The sequence below is a fragment of the Drosophila serrata genome, unplaced genomic scaffold (genome assembly GCF_035046125.1).
Source record: "Drosophila serrata isolate PLE 108 unplaced genomic scaffold, ASM3504612v1 contig_240, whole genome shotgun sequence".
Classification (NCBI taxonomy): Eukaryota; Metazoa; Arthropoda; class Insecta; order Diptera; family Drosophilidae; genus Drosophila; species Drosophila serrata.
The window spans coordinates 4347549-4363576 of NW_028257138.1; the positions used below are offsets into that span (position 1 = coordinate 4347549).

The window sequence follows — 16028 nt, forward strand, 5'->3', positions numbered from 1 at the left end:
CGCCATAAATTTGCAGCTGCATTGGAAATAATAATTATTATGAATTCATTATAAGTTTGTGCCATTTTTTGTTATTAAGTCTATTTTGCATTTTCGTCTTCTCTATGGTTTTTTTTCTTTAACAAAAAAAGAAGAAGAAGATCGAATGTGAATGGACGTTGGGGGTTCTGTTGAAATTGTTGTTATTCTCGTAATTGCCGCTGGGTGGGTCTTTCGGTCGGTCAAATGCATAATTAAAATTAAGATCAGGGCTCGGAAAATATGTGTGTGCATAAATATAGAAGGGAGAGAGAGGGTGAGAGCTAACGAAGGGCGGGGCTGCAGAGAGAGATTATCTAGCTAATAATCCCTTAGAGTACTCAGGAAATCAAGGTTATGCCAACAACAAGGCGAAAAATAACACTTTTCGTCACTGTGGGTTATTTTTCAGTCACCGGAACACAGAAATATAGAAAATACAAAAGAAAATACAACCTAAATACACTAATAAAAGGCTACAAAAACCAAACCCAATTTTATCCAAGAGATATAGTCCTTGGAAACGATCTAGAATTTTACATGATAATTTTTGTACAAGGTAAAGTTTAAAAATGCAATAACTCAGCCAAAAAAGCATTAATTTCACTTTGGAAAGCGTTCCTATGTTTGTTTTTATAAGGATAATAAACCTGCATACTCAGTTTAAAATACAAAAAAAATTAATTTTTCTTCGTAAAGTTTTGACAATTTAACCCATAAAAAAATTTTCAAATTTGGAAAAAATTAAATTTCAGCCGGACATAGCTTAATCGACCCGCCAGATGATGCTGATCAAGAATATATATGATTTATAGGGTCGGAAATGACTCCTTCACACTTTTACAAGCTTCTGACTAAACTTAATATATCAATCTTTGAATCGATATTTATTTATATTGTATATGACAATTTTATCTATAAATCAAATTTTAAAAAACTCATAACTAAGCCAAAAAAGCATTAATTTCACTTTGGAAAGCGTTCCTATGTTTGTTTTTTTAAGGGTATTAAATCTGCATACTCAGTTTAAAATGCAAAAAAATTTAATTTTTCTTCGTAAAGTTTTGACAATTTAACCCATAAAAAAATTTTCAAATTTGGAAAAAATTAAATTTCAGTCGGACATAGCTTAATCGACCCGCCAGATGATGCTGATCAAGAATATATATGATTTATAGGGTCGGAAATGACTCCTTCACACTTTTACAAGCTTCTGACTAAACTTAATATATCAATCTTTGAATCGATATTTATTTATATTGTATATGACAATTTTATCTATAAATCAAATTTTAAAAAACTCATAACTAAGCCAAAAAAGCATTAATTTCACTTTGGAAAGCGTTCCTATGTTTGTTTTTTTAAGGGTATTAAACCTGCATACTCAGTTTAAAATACAAAAAAAAATTAATTTTTCTTCGTAAAGTTTTGACAATTTAACCCATAAAAAAATTTTCAAATTTGGAAAAAATTAAATTTCAGCCGGACATAGCTTAATCGAACCGCCAGATGATGCTGATCAAGAATATATATGATTTATAGGGTCGGAAATGACTCCTTCACACTTTTACAAGCTTCTGACTAAACTTAATATATCAATCTTTGAATCGATATTTATTTATATTGTATATGACAATTTTATCTATAAATCAAATTTTAAAAAACTCATAACTAAGCCAAAAAAGCATTAATTTCACTTTGGAAAGCGTTCCTATGTTTGTTTTTTTAAGGGTATTAAATCTGCATACTCAGTTTAAAATGCAAAAAAATTTAATTTTTCTTCGTAAAGTTTTGACAATTTAACCCATAAAAAATTTTAAAATTTGGAAAAAATTAAATTTCAGCCAGACATCGATAGATCGAATCGGCTTTTGATGCTGATCAAGAATATATATGATTTATAGGGTCGCAAATGTCTTATTCACTGTGTTTCAGGCTTAAAACTGAAATTATAATACCCTGCAAGGGCATAAAAATATAATGGAAAGCAAAGGAAAGCTATATCCTAAGCTAAATGTCTTTAAATATTAAGAAAGATAAATAACTCGTTAATTAGTTTAAGAAATTATTACTAAAATGAATTTATCAATGCTTTCCTTGTATTATAACCGAAACTATATATTTTCGAATGATGACAAACAAAATGATAAATTGATATTTACCTTTCGTTTCTTATGATCCATTTCCCCTTGCTGCTTGTGCATCTGCTTGTGCATCTCCTTGAGCTCCACCTCCTTGAGCTGATCCAGGATGATCTGGTACTTCTCGCGGTTCTCCACATCGAGCGCCACGTGGAGGTAGTCGTGCCAGTTGCGTGAGTCGAAGCCCCAGTGACAGGTCTGGTTCTCGAACTTGCGATGGACATGGCCGACGAACTTCTGGGGCGAGAACCAGCCGTCGCACTCCAGGCACTTGATGCAGGTCGGCTTCTGGTACGAGTACATATCCGGTGTACAGATGCCCTCGCACTTCCCGAAGCACTTGTGATAGACGTGGAAGCTGAGAGCGCCCTTGGCCAGGCTCTCGATGGGCACATAGCTGTTCCGATCGGATCGATGGAGCAGGGCGGCGCACAGGCGCTCGGCATCCGTTCGGGTGATCAATCCACTCGCCTTCACATCCGACGGCAGGATCTTGGCGGCCTTAAACTCCACCAGCTGATCTGGTGTGCACTGGGAGCAGTAGATGCCCAGTTCGTCGAAGATCCGATTGATCTGCTCCAGCGAAAAGTCGTTCAAGACATTGTTGAGAAACTGCGGCAGACACAGCCTCATCTCGCCGCCCACGGAGAAGCAGCCAATGGTCTTGCCCTCCAGCCGCGTCTCGTACAGTTCACCGCATCCCGAATCCGCCATCGATAGTATGGGCTGCGATAGTTCCCGCGGCGGTGTGGCAGGTGGATATATCTGGGGCGGACTCCCCCTGCTACCGGTGGAGCAATCATGATGATGATGCAGTTCCTGCGGCTCCGGGGAACTTAGAATCTCTTTCTTAATCAGAGCGGCGGCCACCACCGGCGATGTGGCCTGGCATTTGCCAAGGAGGAGGCCAGGACTGTCGCTTCTCCCATTGCTGGTTATGTCACCGAGGACAACGCCGGCGGCATTGAGAGCATGTCCTGGTCCCTGGAGCGATTTGGTGGCACTCGTCTGGTACTTCTTCAGGACGTTGCTTATCATGGGCGTCACGTATTCGGTCATTTTGGTGCCTTTTAATGTGTCTCCCAAGATATCTTAGTAATCCATTTTTGAGAACTTTCAGGGTTATCTCTCAAGGGTGCTTGAAAATACCTCTTATTTATGATTATTAATAATATTTTATATGGATTGATTGATTAATTTTCACTTGATTATAGAAGTCTTTAAGATTTTGTGAATTTTATTAATAACGATTGGGATCCATTTTTGCTGGGTTATATATTTACTATATTTATTATTAATATTAAGTGTTTGAAGTAATTTTATAATTTATTTTATTTTCTTTTAATTTTGGCACATTTGTGATTGGTTTGTTTTTGCTTGCTTTTTTTTGTCAGCTAGTTTTATTATTTTTCAGCTCTCCTTTTAGAATTTAAGCATTTAGCTTTTTGCCGTCGGCAAAATTCAGCTGGCACTGCACAAACACATCTTTTTTCCTATATATTTTCGTTATTTTTCATTATTTTAAGTTGTATTTATAGAAATACATATTTTCCGGCGTTGATTTGAACAAAACTTGTGCGCACTTTTCGGCGATATTCCCGCATGCACTTTATTTGATTTTCGCCATCAATTAATTTCCTCTCCTTTCGGCGCAATTTCTAAATTTTAATTTTCGTATTTCATTTTATTTTCAATTTCTTAACTGCAAAAGCACACAAACACACTCACACGCGGCACGCGGATACACGGACACGGCGGGGACACACACACACACACGCGCGCACGCAAGGCCGGCAGACGGGAGAGCGGGGAGCGGCGAAAGAGAGCGAAAAAGCGGGAGGTACAAAAAACGCCGCCTGACAAATTCTTTTAATTTCTCGTTGTTGTTGTTGTCGCACTATTTATAAATCTTCTGCTTGCAAATTATGTATTTTCCTTTTTTGCACATTTATCTTTGGATTGCCGCCGCACTTTACTTTGTATCTTTTCGCTCGTTTTGTATCTTCGTACCTTATTTTCTTTCTATTTATCTTTTTTTTCGCAAGCGTCGCACGTGCGAGCTTTCGAGATATATTTCGATTTTTGCCACCACCGCGACAGCCGCCAACACGTCCGAACCGAATCTTTCGTTTGTTCACTTAACATAGAAGCCAGTGCTGGCAGTTTGGCAAGTTTACATAGAAGCTTGACAGTGTTGCCCGTTGAGCTTTTTTTTCTGGCTATTTGACAACGAAAAAGCTTAGGAAGCTTGCAACTAGCTTGTAGCCAATTTCAGATTATTTTTTACTTACGCGAACGGGAAAAAAATTAAGAACGAGTTAAAATAATAAACTTCTTTGGAATCTTAGAGAAAAAATGATCTAACGGATCGAAACGAAACTGTAAGCCCTATAATCCCCGTTTTCTGTTCAATTTACCACAACTTTTCTTTTACGGAAACAAATTCGAAGGAGATTCAAACTTAATTGTCAAATAGATTAAAAACATAAAAATAAATATAAATAATACTGCTAACGAAGACAGCAATGGTGATATGCATCAGACGCATCATGCTGTTTTACTCTTGTAAGTATTAAATAAGACTATAAGAATTAATGATGGTAAATTAATAGATTTAAAATTATAGAAAAAGTAAAACAATAAACCATAGTAGTCGTTTTTATAAAGAAAATGGAAAAGGTGCGAGTTGAAAGATAACCGCGAAGTATCGAACTCTTGGCCAAGGGATCACAATCCTTAAGGTAAAATATTAAAAAAAAAAAAACAAATAAAATAAATAAAAAATAGCAAAGTAAACCAGTCAACGCTGCAGCGTGTTAACGTTGACTGAAGTGACTCTGGCGTTTGCTGTCTATTTATATTTGTTTTTTTTTTTGCAAAGCCTACTATGATTTAAATTTTAATATAAGAAAATAGGCAGCGCCTCTATAGGGGGGTTTCTGAACATGCTTTCTCACCACAAACCCGAAACAGCTGATGGAAGATTTTCGTTTATCCCGACTGCGGTCATACTACAACTGAATTTTTGATTAATTTTACAAGTAATTATTGTTTTTAAAGGAATTCTAGACAATAGAGACACCAAACTGACTTCCTTTCTGTATTCTTGCAGGGGGGTAAACGAAAAGCCTGTGAAATGCCAGAGCCGCGCAGTCCGATGGCTAGTTTTGCCCAATCGGTGCACAATGTGATCGATGGACCCATTACCTGGTTCCGTGGTATGTAATATCCTGCTAATTGCTACCAAAAGGATCTCGAGGGATCCCCTTTAAAGTCGGGAATAGCTTGCACGGACCGACAAATGGGAAAAAGTTGAAAAAACTTGAAAAAACTCCGGACAATTACATAATGACATAACCTCAACTGCGCGCGAATTGTTTGTTTTTGTTTACACTCTCCCAATGCAAAAATAATACACTTAAATTAAAAATAATTCTGATATCAATTACCTTGCAGAGACCATTGTGGAGCCCAACCAGGAGAAGTACAACTGGTACCATCAGCGCTTCCGTCGCGTGCCGACCATCGATCAGTGCTATGTGGACGACGCCGTCTGCCGGTTCGAGGCGGACCAGCAGTTCCGTCGGGATCGCATGGTGGACAATGAGATTGTCAACATCCTCCGCCAGCGCTTCGAGGACTGCACCCTGTACGAGGCTCCGGATCACATGGTCAAGTGCAAGCCACTGTTGGAACAGTACGAGAAGGCCACTGAGAATTGGTTCATCAAGTGTGAGTTTCAACAAACGAGCTTCTTGCTATGTGAGTGAGTCCCTCTACTCATTCGTTTCTGGACTGTTTTAGATGGCGATTTGGGTGGCTATGCCAATGCCAAGACCGCTTACATGAAGCAGAAGCATCGCTTGATCTGGGAGCGTCGCCATGGACCCGTGGGCAGTGGCATGAAAGAAGAGGAGGCAGTCCACTAAAGGCTGGATGATGTTTTTTTTTAGTTCCATTATCCGTTATTTCGAAAATATACACACACACGCCCTGAAAAAATGGTAAATCGAAGGCAGTGAGCATTTGCAAAGTAATTTCATTAAAAGGATAATCGTGCTGGAAAAGGTTTATAGGTTAAAGTTGAAGTAAAGGGAATTAGGTATGTATATCAAGTGAAAACGATCGATTTGATATGCCGACAAATCTGTACATCGGGCTCAATATCATATCGTAACCTTTGTCATATAGGAATTTTCAAAATCCCAATTTTATTGGTCCAATATATCAGAGATAATATTGATTTTATCGACTTTTCGTTAAATATCAATATTTTCTGCAGTTAACTTTATGATCTGTAAAAAAAAAGGTTTGAAAAGTTAAGAGTAAAAGCAAAATTATTTTATTTCTTATAAAGGAGTTTATTAAAATTTTAAGTCATTATCATTATTTAGCAATTTTTTAAATTAGAAAACCAGAATATGATCGGTTTCTAGTTGCTGTTAATCAATTCATTTAAGATGTCGTTAGTTTGTTTTAAATAATTCTAGCAGAGATTTATAAATACTATGTTCTCTTTAAACTAAGTAGATACTTTGAGAAATTTATCGATCTTCCAAAAAGAGAAGAGCAGTCTTTAGGATTTCTTTAAAAATCAATCTGAATTTTTTAAAGCGTTCTTTTTGAGGCTTTTTTGAATTGGAATTTTGAATTTCACAATTAATAATTAACAAACACTTGCTGTATTTCCGGAAACTTATGAACAAAATAATATTTCAATTCGTTATAAGAGAAAAAATTAGTTTAACTTCTTAAAATAAACTTACAAAATATGGGTTTTTAAGGAAAATGCTTTTCTTTCTGTAAAATAACTAAATAAGAATTTTTTGTTATTTAAAAAAAGGAAAAACGTATGAAATGTTGTAGATGTCAAGGAAACTACATATATGATTTTAATTGAAATCTACTTCTTGCAATTTTAAACAAAAATTTGACTAAAAAGGAAATTAATCTTGTTAAAAAAAAAATAAAGTAAAATTATTCATTTTGTTCATAGTTTGAGGGAATTTTAAGCTGTATCTTTCATTACTAATCGTGAATATTCTCAGTAATTATGTTAGTTAATTAATATTAATTACCGAAAATCCGCGTAGGTCTTCAGTTTATATACTACAAATTCATCTATACTCTTTCCCATTGATCAGCTAATCGAGACTAAGGGCTTGTTCATGAGACTCTTCTTGAGCTTGGCCAGAGCACTATTCGCGGACTTGCCTTCACCGGGCTTCTTGTCCTTGTTTTTGGGTCCCAATGGGATCATCGTTGTGTCCATCAACTTGCGTCGGAATCCCTTGTAGAACTGCAGAACTTGGGGATTGGCCCAAACCTGCTTGGCATCAAAGTCCAGGATGCGAATGGATTGCAGGGACTTGGCACGGGATAGAGCCACATAGGCCTGGCCAGCTTCGAATACCTTGGACAGCGACATTTCCACGCAATCGAGGGTCAATCCCTGACTCTTGTGGATGGAGAAGGCCCAAGCCAGTTTAAGCGGTACCTGACGTCGTGTGAGGATGCCTCCAGTGGCGGTCTTAATGATCCATTTCTCGTGGCGGCACACATACTCCTGGTTGTTCTTGAATCGAACCACTGGAAGATTATCCTTGTCTATCCGAACAACCACTCCGCGAGCTCCATTCACCAGACCATTGGCTATGTTAATGTTTTTCAGAAGCATTACCTGGGCATTCACCTTTAGGTAGAGCTGGGATGGCGCCTGCACCTGTTGGTCCATTTGCTTCGTCATCGATGCATCCGAATCGTCCGCTTTGAAAAGGATCTTGTCTCCCTGAAGATTCTCCAGCTTCGATTCGTTGATTGAATTAGCATCATTGGTGTGAGAGCACAGCTGGGTGGCCAAGATGCCATTGCCCTCGATCTTCTGTTTTGAAGTGGCCGCCAGTCGAGTGGTTATCGAGTCATTCACATGTCCTATGCGTAGGTGGTTCAGGATCTTCACAAACTCTGGATCGGATTGACGGTGTACCTGCTTCAGCTCGTAGACACACTGAATGCAGGTTTCCCAGGCACTGGACTGGAAGCAAAAACGCTGCTGCGGCGTGGCCGTGGGCGCAGCTCCAAAGTCACCTTTGATAACTGGCGGAAGCTGGAGGAAATCACCGCAAAGGATGAGCTGGATGCCACCAAAAGGACGATCATTGCGACGAATGTGACGGGCAACGGCTTCGATTTTCTAGAAGGTAAAAATAGGGTTATTAAATATATAGTAAAAATTGAATGATCTTACCTCAAAGAACTGCCCATCCACCATGGAGATCTCGTCGATAATGAGTCGCTTGCACTTGCGCCATGTCTGGGCACTCATGGGTCGCGATGCCAGGTCCAAGCACCTCTGCATGGACGCATCTCCGCCGCCAATGCCTGCAAAGGCATGAAGTGTAGTGCCTCCAATCAGACAGGCAGCCACTCCCGTTGAGGCCGTGGCCACCGTGCCATCGGGCGGCAAAGCTGATATGATACGTCGTAACAGGAAACTCTTGCCGGTTCCAGCGGAACCCGTGAAGAAGACATTCTTGCCAGAGGTGCAGGCCCGCAGTACTTCCATTTGCTCTTCGCTCAGCTTGAGTGTCTCATCCGTGGCGGATTGATAGAGCTTCTTGGCCGCCGGCAAGCCACCCTTGTCTCTTTCCTCTCGCAGCTCCTCAAAGCGCCGCTTTTTGGACGCCTGAGGGGATGGTGTCGTCGTAGAGCCCTTCGACAGCAAGCCCGCCTTTTTTCGCGCCAAAATCATCTCCGCCGTGGTCACCGGGGAGACGTCCTCAAAGCTGCTGGGCTTACCGGACATCAAGTGCTCCCGCAGCTTCTTCTGGAGCGTGGCATCGTCGGGCTGAGCTCCCTCCTTACCGTTCATCTTGATGAAGATCGTTCGCAGGAAGAACATCAGCGTGCCGGGCGGTGCATTCGACAAATAGAGCGTACAGCTTTCCGCCTTGAAATTAAAGGTGGCCTTGCCCTCGGACATGAACTTCTTGTGCACCATCAGATCCTTGAGCTTGAATTTGAGCGGCTTCAGCTTCTCGGGCGTCACCTCCACGAACAGCTCCCGGAGATCGTTGCGCACCAAGCGCAGAGTCGCCGTCTTGTAGGCCAGCTTGCGACCCATAACGCCCACGGAATTTGTCCACTGCATGTTCACCGCACACGTGAGCACTGCGTCGTTGAGATCCATCGCGTTTTAACACTGATTTACTCGGGTTTTTGTTAAATTTAGCGCGAAAAAAATAAAAAAAACCACTTCCTCATGCGGCAAATCACTTTCGATAACGATAAAAACATCGATTTTTTGTCAGCTGTACTGCATTTTCGGCGGTTTTGATCGCGGTTTCGCGGTAAAAGTTTTTTAGCGGTTTTAATACCTGGCCACACTGCGATCGTGACATGGGTAAAATAAACTTTACACTAAAAATTTGACGTGATGCAGCTGTTGATATTGGCGTTGCCAGACTGGGCAACACACACCTTTGTTATTTTTAAATTCTAAATACGTTACTTTTGGTGTACACTACATCAAGTTAGTTTCAATGTTTCTACATTTAAAAGGAAACTAGAAGGCTTTGTAAATTAATTCATTCCTGAGATATATTATATATATTACCACCGAACCATTCTGAAATCATATATTTCGTAAAGAAAATCCAAATATGAATATCGATATAAAACTACTTGTGCGACTCCTGCTCGCCATACTATTGGGGTCCTTGATATCGACGGTTTTCCTGGGCAAGCACATACACATAATGAAATCGGTAAATAAGCACAACAACAAGTCAAAGGATATTCATTCGGAAATTGAGATACGGAAAAATATTCCGCAAGAGATTCATTTAGAGTCCCCACTAGTGGTTTCCTCAGATATCTCTACTAGTTATTATACCGAGGACCTGATAACGACCGAAAAAGCTGAACGTTTCAACAGCATGAGCAGAAACAAATTCGAGCACTTGAAAGTGAGTAGAGGGGGTTTGTTCCGCCTGCTGAAGCACACTGGCACTCTCAAGGATTGGCACAACCAATATGCCATGCTCCGGGACAGACACCGGAAGGGGCTTGGCGAAATTGGAAGGGCGGCTGTCATTGCGAAGATAAACGACGCCGGAAAGACGCTTCTTGGGCTCCACGGCTTCCAAGCTGTGGTGTCCGATTTGATCTCCGTAAATCGATCTTTGCCGGATGTGAGACCGCGGAGGTGAGTTTTGAATGCCAAATTAAATAAAAGTTAAACTTTATGCTTGACTTTCCTAGATGCAATAAGGTCAAATACCAGAAAAAACTACCCAATGCCACCGTGGTCATCGCTTTCCACAACGAACACCTGAGTGTGCTGCTGCGATCTATACACAGTCTCGTAAATCGTTCTCCCCCGGAGCTTCTTGGTGAGATTATCTTGGTGGATGATGCCAGTAATTTGGCAGACTTGGGACAAAAACTGGATGACTATGTGGCGCAGACATTTGGAAAAATAGTAAGCTTGGTAAGACTTTCCGAGAGAAGTGGTCTAATTAAGGCAAGGATGGTGGGAGCCAAAAAAGCCAGCAGCCAGGTTTTGATCTTCCTGGATTCCCACATTGAAGCCACTTACAATTGGGTAAGGTTCTTAGGATCTTATATCAATATTTTTATTATATAATTTGGTGGTTTTCAGCTACCCCCTCTCCTAGATCCCATTGCCATTCATCGTACCATTGCCACAGGACCCATTGTGGACGCAATTTCCCGCGAAACCTTTGCTTATGAGATGGGATCCCAACTCACTCGCTCTGGCTTCAATTGGCGTCTCCATGTGAAGCATTTGCCCCCGCTACCCGAAGACACTCTGAAGCCGTCCTCGCCCTATCGCACTCCCTTGCTGGTGGGCGCCTTGGTCATCGATAGGGAATACTTTTGGGATCTTGGCGGCTACGATGAGGAGCTGGACATCTGGGGCGGGGAGTATCTAGAGATGAGCTTTAAGATTTGGATGTGCGGCGGCATGCTGCTCTATATACCCTGCTCCAGGGTAGCGCATATCTCGAGGGGACCCGTGCTCAAGCGATCGAATCCAAGGAACTACAACTTTCTGGGAAGGGTGAGTAAGGATCTAATTAGTAATAAACTCTTGATATTTATTGGCACACAGAACTACAAGCGCGTGGCTGAGGTCTGGATGGATGACTACAAGAGATTCGTTTACGAACGAAATCCGGAACTCTTCCAAGACGTGGATGCTGGCAATATGACCGCCGTGAAGGATCAGAGGAAACAGCTGAAATGCAAGTCCTTCGATTGGTACATGACCAAGGTGGCTCCCGATTTTCTGGCCAAGTTTCCCCCCGTCGAGTCACTGCCCCTGGCCTCGGGTGTGATCCAGAGCGTGGCCCATCCTGCCCTTTGCATGGACACCCTCGAGAGGGAGCACAATCAGCCGCTGGGCCTGGCACGCTGCACTAATCCGCCGGGCAAGTACCAGGACTGGACTTTCACCAAAGATCATGAAATCCGTCTGAAGACGGGCAATGCCTGCCTGGAGGAGGGCGGATCGAAGGGCTATAATGTCGCTGTTAAGTTGTATCACTGCCACAGTCTGGGCGGGAATCAGTTTTGGTTTTATAATCCAAAGTTGAAATGGATCCAGCAGGGTGAACAGTGGTACCGCTGCCTAGAGGCCATTCCTCCAATCGGATCAAATCCTGGCCAAGTGGTGTCCAATAATTGCGATAAGAGCAACGTACTGCAGAGATGGAACTTTGGTAGTGCCTAAGAGACGTTTACCTTCATCAAATTAAAAAAAAAAAAAATGTTTAATGTAGTATTATATTTAATACTTTGAATAAAAACATTCCGAACCTAATTTCCTGAAATACCTACATACAGCATACCTAAATATATGTACATATGACCTTCGTATACCTAAAATAAATCTGAAAAATATATGTATTTAAGGTATATTAAATACATTTGTTTATATGCTTATTTTTTGTGTAAATCAAACTATTTCAAATATCATAATTAAGCCAAAAATCCATAAATTTCAATTTGGATTGATTTACTAGTTGATGCTAGTTTTTACAGGGCTAACAAATCTGTATATTAAGTTTTAAAATTAAAATATTTTAATTTTTTTTCTTAAATTTTGATCATTTTAACGATGTAACCCCTTAAAAACTTATTAAAATTTAAAAAAAAATTACATTTTAGCTAAACATAGCTAGATCGATTCCGATGTTGATGCTGATCATGAATATTTATGATTTATAGGGTCGGAAATGACTCCTTCCTTGCGTTACAAGCTTCAGACTAGAATCTAGATCTTGGCCTTATCCCTCCTATATCACATATATACTTGATATAAATGTCATGGTTAAGACTTACCGCACCTCATTGGAACAGCAGCAACTACTTACTTCACCTATTGATTGATAGTGGAGAACGGTGTTGCCTCCAGTGTGTTATCTCCCACTATTTTCCCCACTCTCGTCGCAGATCAATTACACTAATGGCCATTGATTTTTGCCAGGTGTCTCCGGCTTGCTGCTCCGTGGCTGCCCTGCCATGGCAGCAGTCTCCGCTTTGGGTTTCCGCCGGCTAGACGTCAGGATCATGGCCATGAAGAAAAGATATGTGAAGCGCCTGGTGCGCAAGGTGATCCTCTCGCTGCTCTCCATTGCCCTGGTATCCCTGGTCACCACTCTGATTGTGGAGCAGCGCATGCGACCATCTAGCAATGTCGTGGAGGAGAACCTAGATCCAAATGGAGATCCCATCACACCCATTTTTCGAGCAGCAAATATTATACCCACCAGGAAGGCACCACGACCACCGTACCAGGATCGCAACTCCTTCATAAATCCGCCCAAGGAGGTGAAGCAGGGCTTTAGGCTTCCGGAACCGGAAGGTGAGCGCAAGGATTGGCATGATTACGTGGCCATGGAGGCAGACAGGAAGCGGATCGGTCTGGGAGAGCATGGAGCCGCCGCTCATAATGATCCCGACGAGAAGGAGCTGGAGGATCAGTTGTACAAGAAGAACGGCTTTAATGGTCTTTTGTCGGATAGAATTTCGGTTAATCGTTCTGTGCCGGATGTGAGAGCGGAAGCGTGAGTTCAGCATATATATTATTGTTATATTTTTCAATTATTTAATATTATTTTCTAGTTGCAAATCCCGCAAGTACCTGACAAAGCTGCCCAATGTCAGTGTAATCTTCATTTTCTTCAACGAACACTTCAACACCTTGCTGAGATCCATTTATAGTGTGATCAATCGCACTCCGCCAGAGTTACTCCGACAGATAATCCTCGTGGACGATGGCAGTGAGTGGGAGGTGTTGAAGCAACCGCTGGATGACTACGTGGCCAGGCACTTTCCCCATCTAGTGGATATAGTAAGGAATCCGGAGAGACTTGGCCTGATTGGAGCCAGGTTAGCCGGAGCCAAGGTGGCCGTAGGGGAAGTCATGGTGTTTTTTGATTCCCACATTGAATGCAACTATAATTGGGTGAGTTTTATATATGGTTTTAATTGATTACTTTATTAATAAAATACTCCTTTTAGTTACCTCCCCTGCTTGAACCCATTGCCATAAATCCTAAGATCTCCACCTGCCCCATTGTGGATATTATAATGCACACAGACTTCTCCTATGGTGGTGGCTATCAGGAGGGATCGCGTGGTGGCTTCGATTGGAAGTTCTTGTACAAACAGCTGCCTGTCCTGCCCGAGGATTCGGTGGATAAAACCCTGCCCTATCGCAGTCCTGTGATGATGGGCGGTCTGTTTGCCATTCGGACGGATTTCTTCTGGGATCTGGGTGGCTATGATGACCAGTTGGACATCTGGGGTGGTGAGCAATACGAGTTGAGCTTCAAGATCTGGATGTGTGGCGGCATGTTACTGGATGTACCCTGCTCCAGGGTGGCTCACATCTTCAGGGGACCCATGGAACCCAGGCCGAGTCCAAGGAAGCACAACTTTGTGGCCAAGGTGGGAAACTAAAATATATTTATCATATAAAATATATTTATTAATTTAACTTCCAATACTCTCTCTTTTTAGAACCACAAGCGAGTGGCTGAGGTTTGGATGGATGAATATAAGCAGTATATATATGCTCGCCAGCCGGATACCTATAATGATTTAGATGCCGGGGACTTAACCCGCCAGCTGGCCATCCGGGAGCGTCTGCAGTGCAAGTCCTTCCATTGGTACATGACCGAAGTGGCTCCCGATTTCCTGGCCAAGTTCCCACCCATAGAGCCGCCCAGCTATGCCTCGGGTGCTATTCAGAATGTGGCCTATTCCCAGTACTGTCTGGATACCATGGGCAAGGCTTCCAATGAGGTAGTTGGCCTTTTCAGTTGCGCGGAGAACCGCACCCATCCGCAGGCCACTCAGTTCTGGACGTTGTCCTCCTATCGTGAGCTTCGCCAGCACTCCGATTCCATCTGCCTGGATGTGCAGACTTCTCCACCGAATGCCACTGTCTGGATGTGGTCCTGCCATAATATGGGCGGTAATCAGTTTTGGTTCTATGACAGAGAGACCCAGTGGCTGGTCCAGGGCCAGAGGAGCAATCGCTGCATGGAGGGTTTTGTGGAGAATGGGAAGCCCTTGGTCCTTGTGAATGAGTGCCAGAGGGGCAACGATCGCCAGAGATGGATTTTCGGAAGTGTGAATGACACCTTGTTGGACAAGTTCTTTGAGGGAGTTGAGTAGGGAAAAGATATGGAAATGTGACCGAAATTAATGTAAAAGTTGTTAAAAATGCCTCAGAAATCGCTTTTGTAAATTAAAATCTTATTTAAAAATTGTTAAGAAATGTGAAAGGGAATTATTTAAAACGATAAATTTTAATAAATTTAAAATCTATTAAAAGATGTTTTCAAATTTTACATCTCATGTATTTTCTTCCTCTATTATTTTAATGTAAACTGATTAAATGTCAGTTTAAAACAACACTCAAAAATAATGAAGAATTAAAACTAATCAAGAATATCCTATTTGAAAAATCCCTATCCCTCTCTTTTTCTCCCTCTTTTTCTTTCTAGTTTTAACAATAAAAAATATCTTAAAACAAATATATATATATTTCTTTAGGAATATCTGTAATCTTCTTTTGAATTAATTCTCACACATCAGCATATCGCCACCTTTCGATCAGACAAGTTCGTGGACCTGCGTGCGTCATGGGGCCTAGTTCATTGATCGATGCGAAGGTTTCCCGAAAAAAAAAAATATAAAAAAAATTCACTAAGTAAATTCCTTTTTTCCATTAATTCTTTCCACATCCATTATTGATATATAGCCAACGGAAAGTGAAAGATCTGGACTTCGCAAGTATGATTGTTATCGGGAGGACGCTTCAATCCGATCGCAAGGCAGAACTTTTGATGTTCATTTCTGTCTTCCTATATATATAATATAATAATATTATATATAATATATCATTAGGTATTGTGATTTTTTGAGAAATCCTCTAAGGGTTTCATATAATTAAGCTTATGTTTTCGGAAAATAGATAATACTTTAACTGTTGTCTAGCAATTTTAAGGAACTTTAAGTAATTTTTCTATGAATGGAAAAAAGAGATTTATCTTAACTTATCATCAACTCTCGTTCTTAATTGATTACAAGTTATTTGATAGTTTTAAATAAATACTATGGTTAGAGCATTCAATGTTCTCTATAAGTTTATGATTTTCCCGATTAAACAAACATTTTTTTGGCTGTCGAAAAAAACCTTATCGGAGGCTGTTGAACTTTTCAAAACAGAACCGGAGAACGAAGAAAGCGACGGAGGTGAAGTGGTGGAGGATCGCAGGCTAGACTGGAGAATCGCAACCCCCTTGAGGTCCCAGATGTCCCACAACCCCC

General features: G+C 41.1%; 5 protein-coding genes across 5 annotated transcripts in view; 3 read left to right on the top strand and 2 right to left on the bottom strand.

Moving 5' to 3' along the window:
- The window catches only part of Snoo (Sno oncogene), a 117368-nt gene extending 113050 nt beyond the window's left edge, over nt 1-4318 (bottom strand). Inside the window, exon 1 of the mRNA XM_086830651.1 lies at nt 2181-4318. Within this exon, the coding sequence (XP_086686777.1) occupies nt 2181-3218 (1038 nt within the window). The 5' untranslated portion in view covers nt 3219-4318. The remainder of the gene's footprint in view (nt 1-2180) is intronic.
- Nucleotides 4319-5149: 831 nt separating this feature from the next.
- Nucleotides 5150-6173, top strand: ND-PDSW (NADH dehydrogenase (ubiquinone) PDSW subunit). The gene is made up of 3 exons (XM_086830658.1): nt 5150-5377; nt 5616-5891; nt 5964-6173. The coding sequence occupies exons 1-3, from the start codon at nt 5296-5298 to the stop codon at nt 6086-6088; spliced, it is 483 nt and encodes a 160-aa protein (XP_086686784.1). The 5' UTR covers nt 5150-5295; the 3' UTR covers nt 6089-6173.
- Nucleotides 6174-6499: 326 nt separating this feature from the next.
- Nucleotides 6500-9514, bottom strand: Pif1 (Pif1 DNA helicase). Its single transcript, XM_020943561.2, has 2 exons — nt 8407-9514; nt 6500-8352 (listed from the first exon to the last, which is right to left on the bottom strand). Exons 1-2 carry the CDS (start codon nt 9346-9348, stop codon nt 7300-7302), a joined length of 1995 nt encoding a protein of 664 aa, XP_020799220.2. The 5' UTR covers nt 9349-9514; the 3' UTR covers nt 6500-7299.
- A 75-nt stretch (nt 9515-9589) lies between these two features.
- Nucleotides 9590-12006, top strand: LOC110177045 (putative polypeptide N-acetylgalactosaminyltransferase 10). The gene is made up of 4 exons (XM_020943562.2): nt 9590-10365; nt 10422-10764; nt 10822-11244; nt 11296-12006. Exons 1-4 carry the CDS (start codon nt 9821-9823, stop codon nt 11914-11916), a joined length of 1932 nt encoding a protein of 643 aa, XP_020799221.2. The 5' UTR covers nt 9590-9820; the 3' UTR covers nt 11917-12006.
- A 701-nt stretch (nt 12007-12707) lies between these two features.
- LOC110176928 (Polypeptide N-Acetylgalactosaminyltransferase 4) lies at nt 12708-15166 on the top strand. Its single transcript, XM_020943424.2, has 4 exons — nt 12708-13252; nt 13311-13653; nt 13710-14138; nt 14211-15166. The coding sequence occupies exons 1-4, from the start codon at nt 12708-12710 to the stop codon at nt 14868-14870; spliced, it is 1977 nt and encodes a 658-aa protein (XP_020799083.2). The 3' UTR covers nt 14871-15166.
- The last annotated feature ends 862 nt before the right edge of the window (nt 15167-16028 follow it).